The sequence below is a fragment of the Mustela lutreola genome, chromosome 5 (genome assembly GCF_030435805.1).
Source record: "Mustela lutreola isolate mMusLut2 chromosome 5, mMusLut2.pri, whole genome shotgun sequence".
Lineage (NCBI taxonomy): Eukaryota > Metazoa > Chordata > Mammalia > Carnivora > Mustelidae > Mustela > Mustela lutreola.
Genome location: NC_081294.1, coordinates 98,304,479 through 98,326,851, shown reverse-complemented (window position 1 = coordinate 98,326,851; position 22,373 = coordinate 98,304,479). Strand labels below are relative to the sequence as shown.

At 41.5% G+C, this 22,373-nt stretch overlaps 1 protein-coding gene across 3 annotated transcripts in view; it reads right to left on the bottom strand.

Annotated features, from left to right (window-relative positions):
- The window catches only part of MCCC2 (methylcrotonyl-CoA carboxylase subunit 2), a 74,955-nt gene that overhangs the window by 8,068 nt on the left and 44,514 nt on the right, over window positions 1-22,373 (bottom strand). Inside the window, exons 7-14 of one of the 3 annotated variants that reach the window (XM_059175194.1) lie at window positions 22,159-22,272; window positions 15,901-15,965; window positions 11,186-11,285; window positions 10,979-11,074; window positions 7,778-7,850; window positions 4,439-4,515; window positions 3,407-3,473; window positions 833-989 (exon numbers count right to left, since the gene is read on the bottom strand). In XM_059175194.1, coding sequence (XP_059031177.1) covers window positions 833-989; window positions 3,407-3,473; window positions 4,439-4,515; window positions 7,778-7,850; window positions 10,979-11,074; window positions 11,186-11,285; window positions 15,901-15,965; window positions 22,159-22,272 — 749 coding nt within the window. The remainder of the gene's footprint in view (window positions 1-832; window positions 990-3,406; window positions 3,474-4,438; window positions 4,516-7,777; window positions 7,851-10,978; window positions 11,075-11,185; window positions 11,286-15,900; window positions 15,966-22,158; window positions 22,273-22,373) is intronic. The other 2 variants (XM_059175195.1, XM_059175197.1) reach the window with 2 other exon arrangements.

The window sequence follows — 22,373 nt, the reverse complement described above, 5'->3', positions numbered from 1 at the left end:
TCAAGTTAATTCACTGTACAACACAGAGATTTTCATAGACTTGTGTTTATCTTCTAAATTAGTAGTTCTTCATTCGAGCTGTGCATTACATTACTACGGGATTCTTTTTTTTTTTTAAACCATGCTCAAAACCCTCCCCAGGCTAATTTCCAGAGGTGTGGCCTGAACAGAATAGGATTTCTAAGTTCTCCAGGTGATTGTGATGTGTTCTGATAAATTTTATTTTTCCATTTCATCTCAATTTAATGGGCCCCAAAACATACAAAATATCCCCTTATTACCTCTGCTCATGTCCTGTTTTCCACTCCTGATATAATATAAAGCCTTGTTGCTTCGTTTTTTAGTTTTACTAGGAGATCATCAAGTTTGTTAACCTTTTTAAACCAAACAACTCTGGACTTCCCTGATTCTTCCATCTTTATAATGTCCTGTTTTCTATTTTTCTTGTGCTTAATATGCTGTTCTTCTGTGAACTTCCTGAGCTGGCTCATTGATTTTTGGTCTTCTTTTCATTCAAATATATATATATTTATTTATTTACATCTACTATTCATGTTCCTCAAAGCAAGACTTCGGCTGCATCACACAAGTTATGACATGTAATATTTTCATTATCAGCCATTTCAAAATATTTCCTGATTCCCATTGTGGATATCTTCCAAGCAGTATGTTTCGCCTTAAACTTCCTTTCACTCCTCCAGATGATACAAATTACGGTATCACTGATCAAGATGTGTGAATGACATTCAGTGTTTCAAATAAACCCATAACAAATGGACCATATTAGACTTGAAGTGAGATTCCTTCAGAGAAAGCCATGACAACCACCTACCTATATGCTCTGCCACACATCCCATAGTTTCCAGCCCCGTAAGACCCCCCTATGATGATGGTTATTTTAGGCACTTTGGCACAGGCTACAGCAGCCACCATCTTGGCACCATCCTTGGCAATCCCTTCAGCTTCATATTCTCTACCAACCATAAATCCTAAAAGAAAGGGGAAAAAAAAGCCTCTGGATGATGGGATTTAAGTGCAGAAGTCAAGCCCAACATGGTAAGTGAAGGACATCCTGCCAACTATATTTTACTATAAGGCCTCTCACTGTAACAACATATTTATATGTGAAATCTATCTCCCAAAAAGTGTGCTTTAAAAGATCAAATAAAATTGCTCCTAATCACTTCTAAAATTTCCCTTATAATGGGTCATCTGGATGCACACAAAGATCTTCAAGTGAGATAAAGATGCAAGAAACTTATCTTCAAGAAATGCTCTCAGAACAGCAATGTGGTGATGAAAGCACGTGACCCGGCAAGTTAAAGACAAAGGGCTGTGGCAAGCCCAACTGTGAGGCCTCTAGTACTCACGGACCTGCTTCAATACAGAAACTGCTCCTTCTGAAATGCTGCTTTACACCTCTGAGGAACTAAAGACGAATGTTTCATAGATGCTAAGAGCTCCTGCCAGTGACTCAATAGCCAGGTGAAAAAATTTTCCACAATTACAGGTTTCCTCTACTACCTCAAGCTCCTGGCTCTGCTGAAAATGCTCTGCACTGGGCCTTCTGGGCCTTGGGCGAATTCCTCCTTCCCTCACAAAACCCAAGTCAAGCTTCATGTGGCTCCCTCCCCACCCACAGACTCACTTGCCTGACTGTCACTATTTTTGCTTTGCAAGTCCCCAGCCATGAAGTCATCCGAGTCCACTCAATTTCTATGAGACGCCTATAAGAGCTACGAATACAGTGGTACTGATAGGACAGCCCTCACCCTTGCTGGGCGCAATGTGCTTCCCTGGGACCCCTCTAACAGGGCCCTCACGTAGCTCAGAGCTCCCCTTTCTGCCTTGTCCTGACTCCATGAAACCTTCCACAGTAGCCATCTCAAGGAGCAGCTATCTCCAAGCTCTGCTTCCTCACCCAGAATCCCACCACCACTCTAGTCCCTGTAGATGACTCCACCTTGAAAAAGATTATGACCCCTCACTTGTCTTTCTCTAAATCCTTTCCAGCATTAGAAACAACGTCATCGTGCTCCCTTCCTTCCTCTACTCTCATCTCTATGAAAGAAATCAGAGATACTCGAAGACTGTCCCTGAGCCTTCTTCTCTTCTCTAGGGGTGTTCTTATCTCTTCCCACAGCTTTAAATAACATCCCCATATTCTGACGATGCCTACATTTTCACCTGTAGCTAACACATGTCTTCTGTGCTCAAGATTTATTCAACTGCCTTCTGCATACATATCTCCATGAATGTCACAACAAGTCCCTCAAATGCAAGGTTGCAAAACCAAACCCAACCTCGGCTCTCTGCCCCCACCCAAACAGACACCAAAAACCAAAAATGTAGGTCTATCTTTCAGGAAAAAGGTTTGCTCTACTGGTGGTTAAGAAACCATGAACCATTATTAGAAACAAGGTCCCAGGACTAGTGAAGCCTCAGAATCCTTTTTAGCTGCCCTATTACCAGGCTTGCCACATAGGACCCCCTCAGGCTGCTGTCTGGATAGAACGCCTCTCAAAACTCATCTAACCAAGTATCATAAACTTAAGAGCAGCACCAGATAAACATGTCTTAGCAACAGGGCAATTTAAAGCCCTACTGCCCACCATGAGCCAAACTCCTTTTTCTTGTGAAGGCTTGCTTGATTCTAACAACTAATTAAGAGCCCTCCTTCCTTTGACCCTGAAATAACCACGGTCACTTAGAAGATGGGGTGGGGGGGGCGGTTTTCAGCTCACCAGCATATCTAAGCTCATCCAGCATACAATATAAATAGTAGAATCCTAGAATTCTAAGAAAAAGAAATCTACCATCATGAAAAACCTCAAAAATCATTGCATCCACCCTATTATGATCATCGGTGAAACATGAAATCCAGAGAGATGATACTGAGCATACCATTCTTTGTGGAGTGTAAACTCAAATCCCCAGACACTCGTTCAGGAGTGAAAAGGAATGAATAGACCTTTTATAATATATCGCTTTGGGCAGAATTAACTACACAGGAAAAGATGAGGGAAAGGGTGAACCATAGCATGTGCTAGAAATCCTTTAAGGAAAACAAAGTGCTAGCAGACACACGATGGGTCAGACAACGCCCTCAGAGTGAGATCAGAGAGTGTTCCTGGTAGAGAACACAGCTGTCCTGCTGCTGGAGGGGCAGGTATCCATGTGGATGGGCAAAGGGAGGCCATCTGACCGTGATATGTGGAACTCAGAAACTGCTTCATCCAAATATGGATAAACTTCTCATCTATTTGATTCCTGACCCTACAGAGTATCCACTAGACCTTTCCTCTACGACAGAAGTATTCTAGGTCTATACTGTCCAATACTGGAGTCATACTGGACAGTGCAGCTCTGGAATAATGCTACAAAACTGATTAAGCTATTTTCTTACCTGTAATGTTTTGAAGGAACAGCAGAGGAATATTCCTTTGGCAGCACAACTGGATGAAGTGAGCCCCCTAACAGCAAAGAAGATAATCTTTTTAAAGAGGGGGTAAGGAATCTGCACCCATCGTGCATCCTACAAACACCATAGTTGGGTCAGCGTTAAGAACGAGCGCCCTGTGCTTGGCTAGTAACAACACACCATGCAGACCGACGGCCAGCGGGACATGTGACTGTGCTGGTAGCACGTTTGTTTTGCAGTTGCCTGTGTAAGCACCGGCACACAGCTGGAGGGGTGAAGTCAATCACTAACATGTGGAACAGCAAGTGACACTCAAGAAACGAAGAGAAGAACTGCTTGTCAGTGGGAATTCCTGAGCATAAGATAATTCCTTAGTTTTCCACTTTAAGAGAAAACAGAATACAAACACTTTCAAAACAAGCATTCTCATAGTCTTAGGCTATGTATGTCATCCACGGCATTCATAATTCATGGATCTTATAAGAACTTTTTAAAACCCTAGATATTTCTTTATTAACATATAATGTATTTAAACACTGGATTTTTAAAATAGTGCTCTAATTGGGATGCCTGGGTGGCTCAGTTAAGCATCTGCCTTTGGCTCAGGTTGTGATCCCAGAGTGCTGGGATCAAGTCCCACATCAAGCTCCCTGTTCAGCGGGGAGCCTGGTTCTCCCTCTGCCTGCTGCTTCCTTTGCTTGTGCTCATTCTCTCACTCTCTAACAAATAAATAAGTAAAATCTTTTTAAAAATTAAAATAAAAATAAAACCAAAACAGTGCTCTAGAGAAAACAGGTTAATATAAAGCTCCATAAAAACTGTTCAAGCACTCACACACACATACACACACACACACACATATGTTCACATGCATGTACACAATGCTCTGCCTGCTGAGGCATCTGGTTAAATATTTAAAGTTTTTATGTAATAAACTTTCATCCATTACTTGGCCTTCAAAGCCAATTATGGTTAAATTAAAATGGAAAATCTTGAAACATGTTTAACAGTACTTGCCTTTTTTGCAGACTCAGAAAAGAGAACTCCATTATTTCCAACGATACCTATAGGGTATCCAAATATTCTAGCAAATCCTCAAAAGAAAATTGAAAAAAATATTTATGTATTTCAGAGAGCTTTTAACTCACAGCTAATAGACAGTTATACATTCCTTAACTTCAGATGAAAGGTTAAAATGTGGAGATTTTGTCCAGGGTACAGAACAGCTTGGGTCACAATGTTTTATTTCAAAGGTATCGGGAGTCTGGGTGTGTGCTTCCTTGAGTGCACTCTGTGTAAAGTTGTCACTTGTCTGACTGGTTGGTTTGGTAAGATGATGGGGTTAGAGTGTCACCCATTCGTTCCTGTAGTGTATGCCCAAGTGCCCTACTAGGTACCAGACAGAGGGTATTCTGAAATGGAATGAATCACAGACGGAGAGCCCTTAAAAGGCCCACGTTGAGAGCTCTCCACCAGTTTCAGGTGACTGGCTTACCTGAAAATGCCTGTGGCGATGACAAGCCCTCAAGGTAAAGGGGATAAACTCAGCAAAAGCAGACTTGCTTTCAAAAACAGGAACACAGTCAAGCCTGGGGGTTGTGAGTTTCCAGTAACAAACGCAGCTAAGCTTAGAAGAATGGCTCTCACCACCACTCCTGCTCCCACTGCAAATACCCACCATCCATACAGACATATTGGAGAAGTAAGGGAGAGGGAAAGGAAGGATAAGACTATGTGAGGGAGACACCTGAGGTAATTTCAGGAGGTTTTTGCAAACCTGAAAAACTTGGCTAGAGAGAGCTTCCCCAGAGTGAACTTCAATAAGCCTGCGTAGGACTCTAAACAGGTGTCAAAGACTTGGAACCCAAGATTCAATGAACTGTGCTTGTTGAAGTGGGTCCAAGAAAGCACATGACCAAAGTGCCCAGAACTGGACTCTATCTTCAAGCTCCAGACGCACAGGCCGCTGCTGAGATATCTCTGGTATGTGACACAAAGCAGGTGCTCGAAAAATCGTTGAAGATAAAGTAATGAATGAGACAGAATGTCAACCTACTGATACACCAAAACACTAAACGGTTAAAATTTGTTTTTAAAAATTTGTTTTTAAAAAATTTGTTTTACTCTGGCCTTGCCTTGGTTTTCTTGGTCTTTCAGTCCTAAAACCCCAGCCAGAAGCCTAGGCTATCCATCTTAAATGGCCCTGCCACTTACAGAGGGAAATGCAGAAGGGTGACCATCCCCAGAGGTTGAGCAATCCACTCAGAGTTCAGCCTCATCCCACAAAAACAGCTAGGAACCTAGCACATCTCTCAGCAGTGTGGTACTAGCCCTAAGATATATTGCCCCGTGAGCTATTTAGAGTTTCAACCCTAGCCTGGCCTGGGATCTCCAGGCACAGCACCAGATAAGTAGGCCACATACCCTACCATATTAGGTACACAGAGGAAGTGCCTTCACCAAATTCCTTCGGGCCAAACAGGAAAGCAAAATGTCCAAGAAACTACTAGGGCCTACATAAGGCAAGTGCGGAGGTATGAGAAAACTCTTCAGAGGGGCCAGAGAACCTGATCCTCAGAAAAATCTGTCCTTCTCCCTCTCCCCAGTACTTCCCCCTCTCACCAGCCCCCATGCCCCTCTTCTCTTTCTCAAATACCTTTCCTTTCCCTAGTCTTATCTCAATTCCAATACAGTCAGGAAGGGATACAGGAACTACGTTATCCTTAGTATCCTAGGGGACAAAGGTACCACAAGTCTTTTAGCAAGTAAGGGGCAAATTCATAAAAAGAGATGACCAGGACAGCCCATCTGTCTTTGGGGAACGAAGCAGAAAACAGCTCTGACTTGTTTCAAACTGCTGCACAAGAGGTTACATCCTGAACTATTTGGTCACAAATCCTGAATATATATCAAACAAAAAGCTCTTAATCACTTAAACACCTCAATACAAAAACATAAATTCCACTCCCAGTGTGAACCCTTTTGTTGCACATAAATCAAACCAGAAGAAAAGTATGATTCATCCTTAAGCCTTAACATATATTTGCAATTTGGATTTTTATAGTGAGTTCCACTTTTGTTTCTACTCTGATATCTTGTCTTCAGGTGACTTACTATATTTTCTAGCCTTCAAAAGACCAAATAAAATTCACAGAATTCATTTTGTCATTTGTCCAAGACAGATTATTATGTTTCAAATACTTTTCTTCAAAAGCCTACAAACTCAACACTTCAGATGAACAAAGGAACTTTTATAAACAGCCTTATTTTTCTTTTTTTTCAGATTTGGTTTTCTGTCCTGTATTCTCAATCTCGTATTTACATGATTCAACATCAGACCTACACAGAGGCTACGAGAAGGAGTAACACACTCAAGGTCCTTGTAGGAGGCTTAACACCATATAAAACCTGCTAGCAGAACTAAAGACTATAGAACCATGGAAACAGTGCTGAAGTTTTCAAAATTATTACAAATTATCCAGAGGAAGAAAAAGAACTACAAATATTTCTGCTAACTTTGCTTTGATAAGAAGCTTTTTAAGAGAGGGAGAGAGAAGTGGGATAAGGAGCAGATAGAGAGGAAGGGAGAGGATCTTAAGCAGGCTCCATGCCCAGTGTAGACTCTGACATGGGGCTTGATCCCATGACCGTGAGATCATGACCTGAGCCAAAATTAAGAGATACTTAACTGACTGAGCCACCCAGGCACCCCAATAAGAAGCTTTTTATAGAGTGAAGACCACCAAGTCTCAGACAAGGGCCTTTACTACAGCATCTAGCCGTCATCGTTGCAAACCCCGGGTCTATGAAGCCATTCAGCTACACATGACCTTCACAAAACAACTTTTGAGGGGCGCCTGGGTGGCTCAGTGGGTTGAGCCGCTGCCTTCGGCTCGGGTCGTGGTCTCAGGGTCCTGGGATCGAGTCCCGCATCGGACTCTCTGCTCGGCAGGGAGCCTGCTTCCCTCTCTCTCTCTCTCTCTGCCTGCCTCTCCATCTACTTGTGATTTCTCTCTGTCAAATAAATAAATAAATAAAATCTTTAAAAAAAAAAAAAAAAAAAAAAAAAAACAACTTTTGAATATAGACCCACACACTTGTACCACTCCAAGTAACAAAGTTCACGTGAAGTACATCAATACCTTATGACATGAGCTCATGTCATGACATTTATTTTGAAAGCAATAGAAAATGTTCAGGGACATCTTACTGGCTCAGTCAGGAGAACATAGGACTTCTCGATCTCAGGGTTATAGGTCGGGCCCAACATTGGGTGTAGAGATTACTTAAAAACAAAATCTTAAGAAAGAAAGAAAGAAAGAAAATGCTCATATTTTCGATTCTTTGCCTTTATACCTGTAACTAATGTGTCTCCATAGAAGGCCTTGAACTCGTTGAATCTGCTTCCATCCACGATTCTAGCAATGACCTAAGAAGAAAAATAACAATAGTCCAGAGAGATTATATTACAAAACAATTTTTACATTAAAGTTATTCATAAGGGAAACAACTTCACTGTTAAGCTGTCACTTTCATAGCATTTCACCCTAGAGAGTCTTCTCACTAGAAATTTCAATTTCTATGTGTGGTTAAGACCTTGGCATTAGTCCGGGCCCTGGTTTTATACCACACGGTAAGAGCTACAGCACCATGTTACAGGCCAGAGAAGCAATAGAGACTATGAGGGCTGGGAGCTGGACTCAGAATTTAAGGAGCTGCTCAAAAGATTGGCAACGGGTCCAGGATTCAACCACAAAGCATGGTATATATAGGCTCAGAGTCGGGAGACTTAGCCTCCAAACGAAGGAATCGCACAGCATCTGCACGTCCTAGATAAAGTCTCAGTTCTCACAGTGAAGAGAGACTTCACAAAAGTTGTAAGGATGTGATAAGCCTAAAAAAATAATGCTGAGGGGTGCCTGGGTGGCTCAGTGGATTAAGCCTCTGCCTTTGGCTCAGGTCATGATCTCAGGGTCCTGGGATCGAGCCCCACATGGGCTGCTTGGCAGGGAGCCTGCTTCCCCCTCTCTCTCTGCCTGCCCCTCTGCCTACTTGTGATCTCTCCCTCTGTCAAATAAATAAATAAAATCTTAAAAAAAAAAAAATAATAATGCTGAGATGAAGACCCAGCTCTGACTCCCAGGCCTACTGCTGAGAAACTAGAGGCATAGACTGATTACCTAAAATCCCAAGCCTCAGTTTTTTCAACTGATTTAAAAAATAATAATAAGGTACCTCTTAGTACAGTAGGTAAAGCATTAGTCTCATAAAAAAAAATAATAATAATAAGGGGAACCCTCTTACCCCACTGATGGGAAAGCAAACTGGGGCAGCCACTCTGGAAAACAGTATGGAGGTTCCTCAAAAAGTTTAAAAAAAAAAAAAAAAGGAACTACTCTACAAGCCAGCAAATGCTTTACTAGGTATTTACCCAAAGAATACAAGAATACTGATTTGAAGGGACACATGCACATAGCAATATTATCTCCAATAGCCAAACTACAGAGAGAGCCCAAATGTCCATTAACTGATGAATGGATAAAGAGAGGTCCAATCCCAGTGCCACTGATTAGGGAAACAAGGATTACAAGCCAGGTTTTCCAATGAGCATTTCAGTGCTATCCTCTAGCTCCGTATACTAGTAAGACCTCCATATAAGACTTACTTGCGATTATATAAAAATGTAATACATTATCATTATAAATGAGCAAAAGGTAGAAAGTTCAGGAAACTACTTAAGAAGGCAAAAGTCTATCTTTGTAGAAAGATCTCCATTTAAATGACATGGAACTATCATGAAAGGCCTGGATGGGCATCTGTTTTACTCATTTCTGTACACTTGGCGCCTCAAACAGCATCTTCACAGACCAAACATTCAATAAACACTGTTGCATAAATGAAAAAAAGTATTTATGCTTAACAGGATGAATTCTTACCCAGATAGAAAACTTGGCTATCTGCAACAACTCATTTCTCAAACTTATCAGATTGTAAGTATCAGACTGTCTATGCCTATTGTTAACGGAAAAGGCAAGCTAAAATCCTAATTCTATAACTTACAGTAAACCAAGTCACCTTGCTGAAGTGAAATACCAGTGGGAGCTTCATAAAAATCCAGAATGTTAAGACCCTCCAATATAGGCTATTGCCTCAGTAAATAGCTATGCACATCCACAGGTGGGATAGTACATTCATCAGTTCGTGCAAAGAAAATATTTACTAAGGGACACTGGGTTAAGCATCTGCCTTCAGCTCAGGTCATGATCCCAGGGTCCTGGGATAGAGTCCCACATCGGGCTCCCTGCTCAACGGGGAGCATGCTTCAACCTATGCCTGCCACTCCCCCTGCTTGTGCGTGCGCACTCTCTCTGACAAATAAATAAAATCTTTAAAATATCTATCTATCTACAGATAGATATTTACTGAGCACCGACCATGTCACCAGGCATCATTTTAGCAAACAGGACATAGCCATGGAAATGGTTTCAAGAAGAACTTATAAATACTGGAGAAATGTTCAAATTTAAACTGGAGAAAGAATTTTAAAAATACACATGTGTATGTTTGCATGCACAAATGATCACAGCTACATAAAAATGTACACATATACATTAAGCCAGAACAGCAAAATATTCACTGCTTTCTCTGGATGGTAGAATTATAAGCAATTTTATGTTTTTCTGCATTTTCTACAATTTTTCACAATTAGCACAAGATAGTTTTATAGTCAATGGGAAAACCAACAAATATGAAGGAACAGAAACTGACAGTAAGATTATTTCTTAATTTAAAAAGTATTCAGTCATATATAAATAGTGAACAAAATAAAAGACTACATGCTATACGTAAGCACTAAAAATTATCAATCTAGACCAAGGAAGACCATGTCAGCAATCTGTAACCATAGCTACGTCTTTGAATGTAATCAAGAGTCTAATCTCTGCTAAGGTCATATTGATCTAAAAAGGGTATGTTTTTTCCTTTCCACAACTTACTGACATTTTCTCCACTTTCCAAAATAAGAGCACTAGAAAGAAATAGATGAAATTTATGAAGTTGCCTACATCATTCCTCATGTGCACAGCATTAGGGAGTCCTATTTATGAACAAAGCAAGCTTCGTCATTGTGCAATGAAAACTTTCCACCCATTAAGAGGTTTTCTTTTTATCCCCCTCTCTCTTCTAGTAAGAAATCTCTCCCTTGTATGTCACTCCCTACTGAAATCCATAAGAGGCTCTAGGTAGGAAGGTATCTAAACAGATTTCACCTTAAAAATGGATACACTCTTAACTACAGGAAACAAACTGAGGATTGCTGGAGGGTTGCTGGAGGGTTGCTGGAGGGTGAGGGAAGGGGTGATGGACACTAAGGAGGACACGTGATGTAATGAGCACTGGGTGTTACACAAGACTGACGAATCACTGACCACTACCTCTGAAACCAATAATAAATGTTAATTAATTGAATTTAAATTTTAAAAATGAATTTTAAAAAACGGATATACATATAGAGAGACTAACGGCATGGTTTACAGCTCACAGCTCCACTCCACACACCTCTCTAATATCAAAGTGCCTCTTAAGGTTAGTACCAACGATTCCATACAATTCATCAGCAGGAAATAAAGGATCCTCAGGAGGTTCTACAGTAACCTGCAGAAATACAAAACGACCACATTAACCTATTTGAAGACATTATTCAAGGTCACATAAGCCAAAAGGCTTTTGAAGAAAATAAAAGATCCAAGAAAGCAACCAACTCACATCCAATTTCTTCTGGTAATTTAGATTCCTCACAATCATCCTAGTTAGATGAAGGGCATGATGGTCATCCAAAGCGTAGTAGTCAGACACTCCGGACTTTCTAGGGAGTAAAGCACACTAAAGTAATCAGAACAGGGCAAAGGAAAATAAATGTCTTAAACCCTAGAGATCTTCTCTCATTTAAGGCCAACATCATTTTTGCTTCCAGAACACTTTAATAAACGTCCTCCAACTTGATTCTCATAGTGTGCCCAGCAGAACAGTATTATCCTTATTTTACAAACAAGAAACACTGATGTCTACCTAAATTAAGCACCCTGCCCTAGGACCCCCAGTAGCTGCATAAAAATCCGCACGTTCTGGTTCTCAATCTTGACCTTCTAGACCTAGACCGCAGAGTCTTGCTGACAAGGACTTCTACTGAATGCTCATCGCAAGCACCTCAAACAAAACTGTGTATGATAAAGTTCAACAGCCATAGGTGTAGTCGTAACAACAAAGCATCTGTAACTCACCTAGCTCCTAGTGGGGGTGCCAGCTATGCCTTCTCATTGCAGGGAGACTACTGAGCTACACCTTAAGAGTAAGCCATCACGGGTAACATACAGAGCCTTGACGACCCTGTCCCTCAGAGAAAACAGAACTGCGAGAAGGGACACAGAAGTTCCTGCTCAATCTCAAGTTCAATGTGAATGAAGCACGGGCTTGCTCTATTTATTAGCTTTGTTCTGACTGGATGGTTTGTTATCTCCTATTAGATATACTGACACTAGAACATAGTATTAGAAAAACAGTGCCTTGGTGGCACAGCTGGTTGAGCCTTGGACCCCTGGTTTCAGCTCAGATTGTGATCTCAGGGTCATGGGATCGAGCCCCACGATGGGGGCCCTCACTCATCACAGAGTCTGCTTCGGACTCTTTCTCCCTTTGCCCCTTCCCCCTTTGTGCACGCACACATGCACTCTCTCTCTAAAACCAATCAGTCGATCAATAACTATAGGGGTGCCTGGTTGGCTCAGTCAGTGGAGCATGCAACTCTTAATCTCAGGGTCGTTAAGTTTGAGCTCAATGATGGGTGTAAAGATGGCTTAAAAATTTAAAAAAATTTTTTAAATAAATAAACAAAATAATGGTAAAGACAGACAAAAATATGTACCTGAAAAAATAGAACTTTGGTTCATTTTATGAGTAAGGACTAATCTGCAGCAATCTAAATTGTGATGTCTTGTGTAGGGAAAATACCAAACCCTTAACAGATACTTCTTGGAAATGGGTCTTCACAGTGGCTACATTGTGCACTCTCCACCTCTGGACTGGGCGTTTCTAAATGAGAGCAGAGACCGTGCTTACTCCTCGCTATAACCCTACAACACTTTGCAAATGGTAGACCCTTCAGGTTTTTTCACTTAATATGGCATTTTACAACAAACAGTATCTTTTACATGCTTCATACATCATACCAGCTATATTTGCTGACTGTATCACAGTCAGCATCTGTATCACAGATACACTGTGATAATTTAGAAAGCAGAGAGAAGCAGAAGGCACTACTTCCAAATCAGGAAATATTTAAAATAAAATGTTTTCTTTTAAAAACTGCCTGGTATTTACCAAAACAGCAGAAAAGGGAAAGCTTCGATGAGACACTGTATTATAGAAGTCTTTGTGTCAAATTAATTCCTTTGAATGGCTAATCAGAGAGGTTTAAAATATGTATTTACAAAGACAGAAGAAACCCAAAGCAATGTATGACTAGTACATTTTATCAGACTGTTAAAAAAAAAAGCAATTACTACTATTAGGTCATTACCACCTAATCACTGTCCCGTGATTTTAAACAGGTTATTACGAATAATCATAGCTAGTGGTATCAGGGCACTTCCCAGGGACCAGACACTGTGTGCTATGAGGTAGAAACTATTCTCATCCTCACTTCACGTGTAAAGAAATGAGACTCAATGAAGTTAAGTAGTTTGTCCAGTCACAACGGTAGTAAGTAAGGCAAGCAGAAGATGAATTCCAGAACCTACACCCCTGGCTTGGCATAGACTGCCTACAGCTTTTACAGGCAACAAATAACCTTTTTTTTAATAGTCAAAAAAATTTTTTTAATTAATACTCCTCGAATACTATTTTCATTTCCTCATTAAGCATCCACAAACAGTGGCAGCCCACTCTGGCCTGTACCCCACTCACACCCCATTCTACCGTGTCCTCTCTCCAGGCTGAAATGCCCACGCCACATCTCCCTGCCACGGTCAGTGCAATCAGAGAGGAACACAGCGTGGCAACTCACACACTTGTGCTCAGCATAAATAAATAAGTGCTCTTCTGTTCCACACAGGCAGAAACTCAGGCCAACCTAAGCTTTTCTCAGCCAACCTCAACACCACTCCCTTAATCACTCCTCCCTTCGTCTCTCATTGCTCTTTATAAAAAAAAAAAAAAAAAAGGGGGGGGGGCGCCTGGGTGGCTCAGTGGGTTAAGCCGCTGCCTTCGGCTCGGGTCATGATCTCAGGGTCCTGGGATCGAGTCCCACGTCGGGCTCTCTGCTCAGCAGGGAGCCTTCCTCCTCCTCTCTCTCTCTCTGCCTGCCTGTCTGCCTACTTGTGATCTCTCTCTGTCAAATAAATAAATAAAAATCTTTAAAAAAAAAATCCACTCTTTAATGGTCCAGTTGTGATAAACAACAATAAAAATAATGGCAGAAGGGGCGCCTGGGTGGCTCAGTGGGTTAAATATCTGCCTTCGGCTCAGGTCATGATCTCAGGGTCCTGGGATCGAGCCCCACATTGGCCTCTTTGCTCAGCAGGGAGCCTGCTGCCCCCTCTCTCTCTGCCTGCCTCTCTGCTTACTTGTGATCTCTCTGTCAAATAAATAAGATCTTTAAAAATAATGAGAAAAATAGCAGTTAACATTTTTAGGTCCTTATTTAAAGCAGGTATTATTTCAAGCAATTTACATATATCATCCCATTTAATCCTCACAAAACTCTAAGAGGTAGATGGTCTTCTTACCCCTGAACTCTAACCTGACAAGACTGGACCAGTGACCGGCAGGAGCCAGCTCAGGGCTGACTCACAGGAGCCAAGTGTGTGTACCTCTTGCTGAATCCACACTCAGTGGTTTCCTGTTGGGACCCTGCCATCAGCGTCAGTGGGATACTTTGTACCAGAGGCACTGGCAGATGCCACAAAGCCGGACTCTTCCCCTCCCCAGAGAACCAGCTGTTATGCATCCACCCGCTCGTGAGAGTGAGCTAAACTCCTCCACGGTATGGCTGCCTCAGCATCTGCTCTGTGTGGCTGAGGGGACAGCAGGAGCCTGAAACGGGCTCCAGCCCGCTCAGGCAGGTGTAGGTGCTGGAGAGCAGCCCCAGACTCACAGGCACGTCAAGGTCTTGATCAGATTTCCCCAACAACCCTTTTGACCAACATGCCCTTCCACCTCCCAGTTCCTTCCTGGACACCTTATGTGCGTAAGACCTAATGCAGAACCAAACAAAATGCCAATCTTTTGGTCTGAATTGACTAAAGTAGCCTTAGCCCTTGAACTCCCAAGTGCTCCAAACATAGACCCTAAGAAAAAATGGGCTCAGGCTCCGCCTCTGTGTGTGCTCTGCCTTGAGCTGCCAGCCTGGCCCCTGGAGGCACACCGTGTACTTCCTCCAGGTTCTGTGAGTAATAAGCCTGTCCATTTCAATTTCTCCTGCGGTCTGTTGCTGAACCACAGCTCACCATCCAGCACTCTGTGCTCCACTTAACAAATATTAATTTAACAGTGTCATTTAACTGCGCCTGGATGGCTCAGTCGGTAAAACATCCAACTTCCTGATTTCCGCTCAGGTCATGATCTCAGGGTTGTGAGATTGAGCCCTGCATAAGGCTCTGTGCAGGTGTCACTGGGTCCCACTCTCAGAAGGGCCCTGTGCTGAGCGTGCAGCCTGCCTGGGATTCTCTCTCTCTGCCCCTCCCCACTCTTGTTCTCTAACAATAAAATCAAATCTCTAAACAAAAAAACAAAAAGCACAGTCAACACCTACACACCAGTGGGTTGGATCAACCTTCCATATGCTCTCCCTATACTTCTTTACAGGCTTTATCACACATACACATTTATATCATTATATCATAGTAATTATCGCCCACCTCCCTGACTAGAATGTTAAGCTCCCTGAGGTCAAAGACAAAGTCTATCTCATAATCTTGACTACCTATAACAGTGTCTGCCACACGACAAATGCTGGACAGATATCTATTAAAGAAATGAGAAACCTCCTATTAAAAGAAATAACAAGGGGCGCCTGGGTGGCTCAGTGGATTAAGCCTCTGCCTTCGGCTCAGGTCATGATCCCAGGGTCCTGGGATCAAGCCCCACATCCGGCTCTCTGCTCAGTAGGGAGCCTGCTTCCTCCTCTCTCTGCCTGCCTCTCTGCCTACTTGTGATCTCTGTCTGTCAAAATGAATAAATAAATAAAATCTTTTTAAAAAAGAATTAGAAATAACGAACAAGCTGGTGTTTTAGCTTAGAAATTCAACTCTGTAGTTCAAAGAATTGAACCCTGAAACAGCAGCTCAAGAACTGATCGACTGTGGTTGGATCTGGCAAATTTAACTCTTCGAGAAAAATAATGAAACTTTCTCTTCAACAGAACAACAGGCCTGTCATTCATTCATTCCTGGAAGCCTGGAAAGCAACAAGGGCTTCTGTCTCACCTGCAATGCAGGTCGGCACCCCCAAGGTCCTCAGCGGACACTTCCTCTCCAGTGGCGGCTTTCACCTACAGCAAGGAGAAAAGCAGGTGGTGAGTTTTGCCTATCAGGGAAATAAAAACGCTTACCTAACATGCATGTCTTCTAACCTGACTATGCCTACCACTCTCTCTTCCACACAGCTAAAGATTTTCCTTCCTTCCTTCCTACCTTCCTCCCTCCTTCTTTTTCTTTTGGGTTTTTTTTTTCCCCCCATTTTTGAAGTAGACTTCACACCCAGCAGGGAGCCTAATGCAGGGCTCAAACTCAAGACCCTGAGATTAAGACCTGAGCTGAGATCAAGCATTGGACACTTAAGCAACTGAGACACGTAGGCACCCCAAGATTGTTTTCTTATTCCACCCACCCAACAAACCTAGAAAAAACTGTCTCTAGTCTACAGAGAAAAATCTGAACCCAGAGCCACTAAGGAATTCTCCCACAGTCCCTGACAAGGGATGGAACCTGAGCTGAATGGAGGTATTTCCGATCTGAAAGCCTGCTCTCCTTCTCCCACCTTCTGCGCCGTAAAGCATTTGTGTCTGTGCATATACTGTTCCTACTGCCTGGGCTCCCTGCTCTCTGTCACCCACCTGGGGAATCCCTCCTTCTCCTGCCCACTCCATCTGCTCTATGCGGCTTTCCCTGACCTGCACAGGCCTTTTCATCATTAGCAACACCCCAGAACAATAAGAGAATAAGGTTTGCTCATCTGTGGTCCAAAAATACCCCTCCCACACCAACAGGGCACCCAGCAGACTGTGCATGTCAGTAGCCTGCATGTGTCTCTCTTGTTCCCTCTATACTGTGAGTGCCTTGATGGCGGCCACTGTGATGTATTCATCTTTGAACACTCAGGAAATTTAATGAATTAAGGCCTTTCGAAAAACTGAAAAACTGTCCTGAAAAACCGCAGTAACTCACAAACTCTTACAAATGCAATACCTTTAAAAGGCCAAAAAATTCTCTAGGATCACCCACACCTAAGACTCAGCAGAATGTGACCAAAAAGAAAGAAACCTCAAGTAATAAATGAAGAATGACTTAACTACAGTCTGAGACATTCTAATAGGAAAACAGAAAAATCAGTTAGTGCCAAATGTCAACCTGACCCTTAGGAATTGCTAATTGATTCCTACTTCTTTGTGTTGATTGATTTCTTTTTCTTTTATAGGAAAAGCTGGTGTTAGAACAATGAACATTTACTTAAACTGCAGCATAGGAAGGACTCATTATTCACTACATCAGAAGTTCTGTCTTAAACAAAATATTATTGCACAGAGAAAAGTAATTAAAATTTTCCCTTCCAATTTTTCCACCCACAGAACTAAATTCTTGGTTCTCTTCTTCCCAAAATATTCAGTATAAAATAGCATTCAGCCCAGACAATAACTAATTATAAGAGGTGCCTGGATATTTAAAGTTGTAAAAAGGAATAAACAACCGAAATACTCTGTTTATTTCCAGGGATCTAATACCAAGTGATAAAATAAGGATTCGTCATTGGTTAGTATTTACTGAACACCCACAACATGTTTGATACTGTGACAGGTGCAAGGATGATAAAAATTAAGAACAGCTCATTCTACGAAATATCAAGCTCAGAAGACAGAAGAACAAAAGCTCCTTCAGAAACTTGTCTTACTATTAGGCATTTTTGCAACCATTCTAAAACCTATAGCAACTCAACTGCATATGATGCATGGAATCTTTTTTCAATTTTGAGTAAAACAAGAGTTAAAATTTAGAACCCTCAAACTGATGAGATTGCTGGGGCTTGCTTTTTTTTTTTTTTTTTTTTACCTATAAACATTGTCCTTCAGTGGTAGACTACAGAAGAGAGTTCAGTTCTCTCAGAGAACTGCCGACTTGTTGAGGTCCAAGGTAAAAATCCTCACCAATGACTGGACATTGCCAACTGCACCCTTCAGAAAAACTCTTCTCTTGGAAACAGCTAATGTTATTTCAGTATTAATGATGCTGCCTACGGTCCCAAAAAAGGCATTTTCAAATTTCAGTCCTATCTTTACTCGAAATTCTTTTTTTTTTTTTTTTAAGATTTTTATTTATTTATTTGACAGAGAGAAATCACAAGTAGACAGAGAGGCAGGCAGAGAGAGAGAGAGGGAAGCAGACTCCCTGCTGAGCAGAGAGCCCGATGCGGGACTCGATCCCAGGACCCTGAGATCATGACCTGAGCCAAAGGCAGCGGCTTAACCCACTGAGCCACTCAGGCGTCCCTTTACTCGAAATTCTTTAAGGAGAAACACCTCAAAACTACTGAAAGTTTGTACATATCACTAGACAAAGGGAAATTCTAAATGAATTTTCCTCTCATTTACCAATGGTAAGTATCACTTGTAGCTAGAAATATATCAAAGAATAATTGGCACCACAGGCATTTTGAATAATGCCTTCAGACTTTTATCACATTTTAAAATGGCAGCTCTTCAGGCTTATCTGATCCTCAATAAAATTTATGAAAAATAAACACAATCATTTGCAAAATATACGTATTTCACCTCAAAGCAAGCATATGCTCTTTTTAACGTACTCTTTTTAATTAATTCATGTTATTATTCCAAAATCAAAGATGATTTTTTTGACAGACTTCTGAAGCATTAGCCTTACTCTTTGAGATAGAATTCACACATCATAAAATTCACATTTAAAGAATATAATTCAGTGTGTTTCAGTATATTTTCACAGTTGTGGAACCATCAAAACCACCTAGTTCCAGAAGTTTCATCACTCCCAAAGGAAGCCCATACTCATTACAGTTACTCCCCATTCTACCTTCCTCTTGGTCCTGGCAATCACGAATCTACTTGTGGTCTCTAGGAATTTGCTTATTCTAAATATTTCATAAAAGCAGAATTATTCAATATTTTTCCTTTTGCGTCAAATTTCTCCTTTTGTGACATAACGTTCTCAAGTTTCATCCATGTTGTAGCATGTGTCAGAACTTCATTCCTTTTTATGGTTGAATCATATTCCACTGTATGTATATTATAGTTTTATAGTATTCTTGACATTCTCCTCACCTATATAACATTCTTAGATTTCACTTAATAATGGGATATTTTGTTGTTAGATATAGTCATTACACCTCGGTTTTCACCTACCCTCTCCTCATCCCTTTGAAGGTCTGGGCCCAGATTGTGACACACGCATAGCAAAGTGAAGACTGCATTACTGAACATCACTGGAATGGAGCCGAGCATGGAGGAGATGGGAAAGGCCCAGGATAAGTAATCCACTCCTTAGTCCAGCAACACAAGGAGCTCCCCAGTAGGGTGCACTGGGTCCCACTCTCGGAAGGGCCCTGTGTTTGGAGTTTAATGCTCAGTAGTTACCCCACTGAAATTCTACTTTTATCTTTGAATATGTGTTCTGTAAATGAAGTCTGATGGGACAATGGGGTATGTGCGTTGGCCGCTCTGTCTGGTCTGGTCTTAGCTCTTGGTTGGTCTATCTCCCACCATCTTTCTGGAAAGGGTTCTTGGCTCCCTGCTTCCCTGCCAACGTACATAGGCCCTGGGCTCTGCCCCATCTGCTCCTCCCCATCCCTGCCTAGCGACTATTACACCTGTCCCCAGTGCGGCCTGCCATGGGCAAAGGGAAGACCAGGTATCAGACATGCACCCACTGGTGTCTCAGGGTGGAGCACAGCAGCACCTTCACCACTCTGGGCTGGCGATGCTGAGCTGTATTCTCTAGCAGGTGCGCAGTGGTGGTGGAGGTGGGAGCTGAGGGATAGCTTTTCGCCCCTCGCCCATCTGAACACCAAGCACATCCTGGAATGCAGGCTGCATACCCCTGGGGAGTCATATGTCTACCAGGAGTTGAATGATGGGCCCACTGGAAGCACCAGTGGGCCTGAGAGAGGAGTATTCTATGCTTGAAGAAATGTGTCCTTAAACAGCAAATAAAAAACACCAAGGCAGTTAAACATACCAATCTTTTATATTTTATATAAAACATGTTTTATATTTTAGTCCCTTTAACAGTACTTGTTCCTCCTTTTTGAACAAGGGGTCTCATATCTTCATTTTGCACTGGGGTCTGAAATTACGAAGCTGATCCTACCAGTGATTCGTAATGACTGCTAGGATTAGGAATGTAGAGCACCTCTCACAGCTACTCTACCTTGTTCCTTTTTTTTTTCTAACTTAATCTTTTTTGAAAAGGTAATGTTTTCACAAGACTCAGAAAGTCAAAGGTCTCAAAATGTTTATGTTCAGCACAGACACACATACACACAAGTCAAAGGTCTCTCCCTTGCCCTATTTCATCTCCTCTGCATTAAAACTATGTTTACTGTACCTTTTTAGAGTTTCTTTATGCATATACAAGCTTATAAACGCATAATATGCCCTGTTTAAAACAGAAGTTGACATATTATGTGCAAGCACCTTGTTCATCAACTTCCAGTGACCCTGAGTCAAAAAAGAATGCAACTGATGTAGAAGAAAAAATAAGCAGAAGTTTATTTCATCATCCATTCAACAAATGATGCTAGGCCAACTACATATCACGTACAAGTGATGTTGGATTCCTTCCTTAAATCCTACCCAAGCTAACTCAAAATGGATTATGAACTTGTAAATAAGAGCTCAAACTATATAACTTAAAAGAAACCCTAGTATTAAATCTTCATGATCTCGCAATAGGCAAAGCCTTCACAGATATGACACCAAAAGCACAGCAAAGGAAAAAAAATGCAAAAACTGAACTTTGCCAAAATTAAACATTTTCATGCTTCAAAGGAAGATGCCATCAAGAAGCTAAAGACAATCCATAGAAAGAAAATATTTGTATCCAGAACCCATAAAGAAGTCTCACAACTCTAAATAAAGACAAAAAGCCCAATTTAAAAAGTGTGCAAAAGGATGTAAATAGGTAGCTCTCCAAAGATGATATACGAATGACCAACCAGCATCTGAAAGGCGCTCAACAACATGAGCCATTAGGGAAATGCAAATCACAATCTGAATGAGGTACCATTCACTAGGATGGCGGTCTTCGCGTAGACACACAACAGCTGTCTGCAAGGAAATGGAAAAATCAGAACCCTCACACACAGCTGTCAGGAACGTATAATAAATATGCTGTGGGCAGTTTGGCAGTTCCTCAAGATGTGAAACCTAGAGTTTCCAGGTAACCTAGCAACTGTACTCACAGGTCTATAAACCTTATAAAGGGAAACACATCCATTTAAAACTTGGACAGGAAGGTGCACAGCAGCATTACTCCTCATATCCAAATGCTGGAAACAACCTGAGTGACTCTCAACTGATCAATGGATATACAACATGCTGCCTATCCATACAGTGAAATATTATTCAGCAATAAAAAGAAGTGGTTTCTCAAACTCTTAAACACATAATTATCACATGATCCAGCAATTCTACATCTGAGCAGATACCCAAAACAAGTGAAAGCAGATACTCAAACAGATATATGTGTGTGTGTGTGTGTGTGTGTGTGTGTGTGTATATATATATATATATATATATATATATATCACAGCAGCAATATCCGTAACAGCCCCAAATTGGAAGCAACTCAAAAGTCCATTAATGGATGAGTTAATAAACAAAATGTGGCAGATACATGCAACAGAGTATTATTCAGCCTTAAAAAGGAAGTTCTGACATATGCAAAAACACGTTGAATCTTGAGGACATCATCCTAAGTGAAATACACCAATCACAAAAGGACAGACACCATACGACTTCACTTATACAATGTAGCTACAGTAGTCAACTTCATAGAAAAAGTAGAATCGTGGTAGCCAGGAGCAGTAGGGATTGGAGACAATAGGGAGTTAATGTTTAATGGGTATAGATTTTCATCTGGAGCAGATGAGAAAGTTCTGGAGATGGGTGGTGGTGATGGTTGTACCACAATGTGAATACATTTAATACCACAGAACTGTGCTCTTAAAAATGGTTAGAATGGGGATGTCTGAGTGGCTCAAGCATGACTCTTACTTTTGGCTCAGCTCACGATCTCAGGGGTGGTAAGACTGAGCTCCACTCCCCAGCAGGGAGTCTGCTTGAGGATTCTCTCCCTCAGCTTATGCTCTCTCTTCCTCTAAAACAAATTAATAAAGCTTTGAAAAAAAAAAATGGTTAGAACGGTTTTTAAAAAATGGTTAGAATGGTAAATCATGTATTATGTATATCTTAGTTCAATCAGTCAAGACTATGTTCTTACCAGTGGGGGTCCTGCCAAGAAAATGGTACCCTGCTTGCGTACAATGATGTTTTCATCAGCCATCGCAGGCACATAAGCACCACCTGCCGTACAAGAGCCCATGACCACCGCTATCTGGAATCCAAGCACATAAGAAACCCAACAGGTGAGGTTCAAACATTTGGCTTTAGTCTCTGGATCTACAGACCCATAATTGTCACAGTACCAGAGGCTCT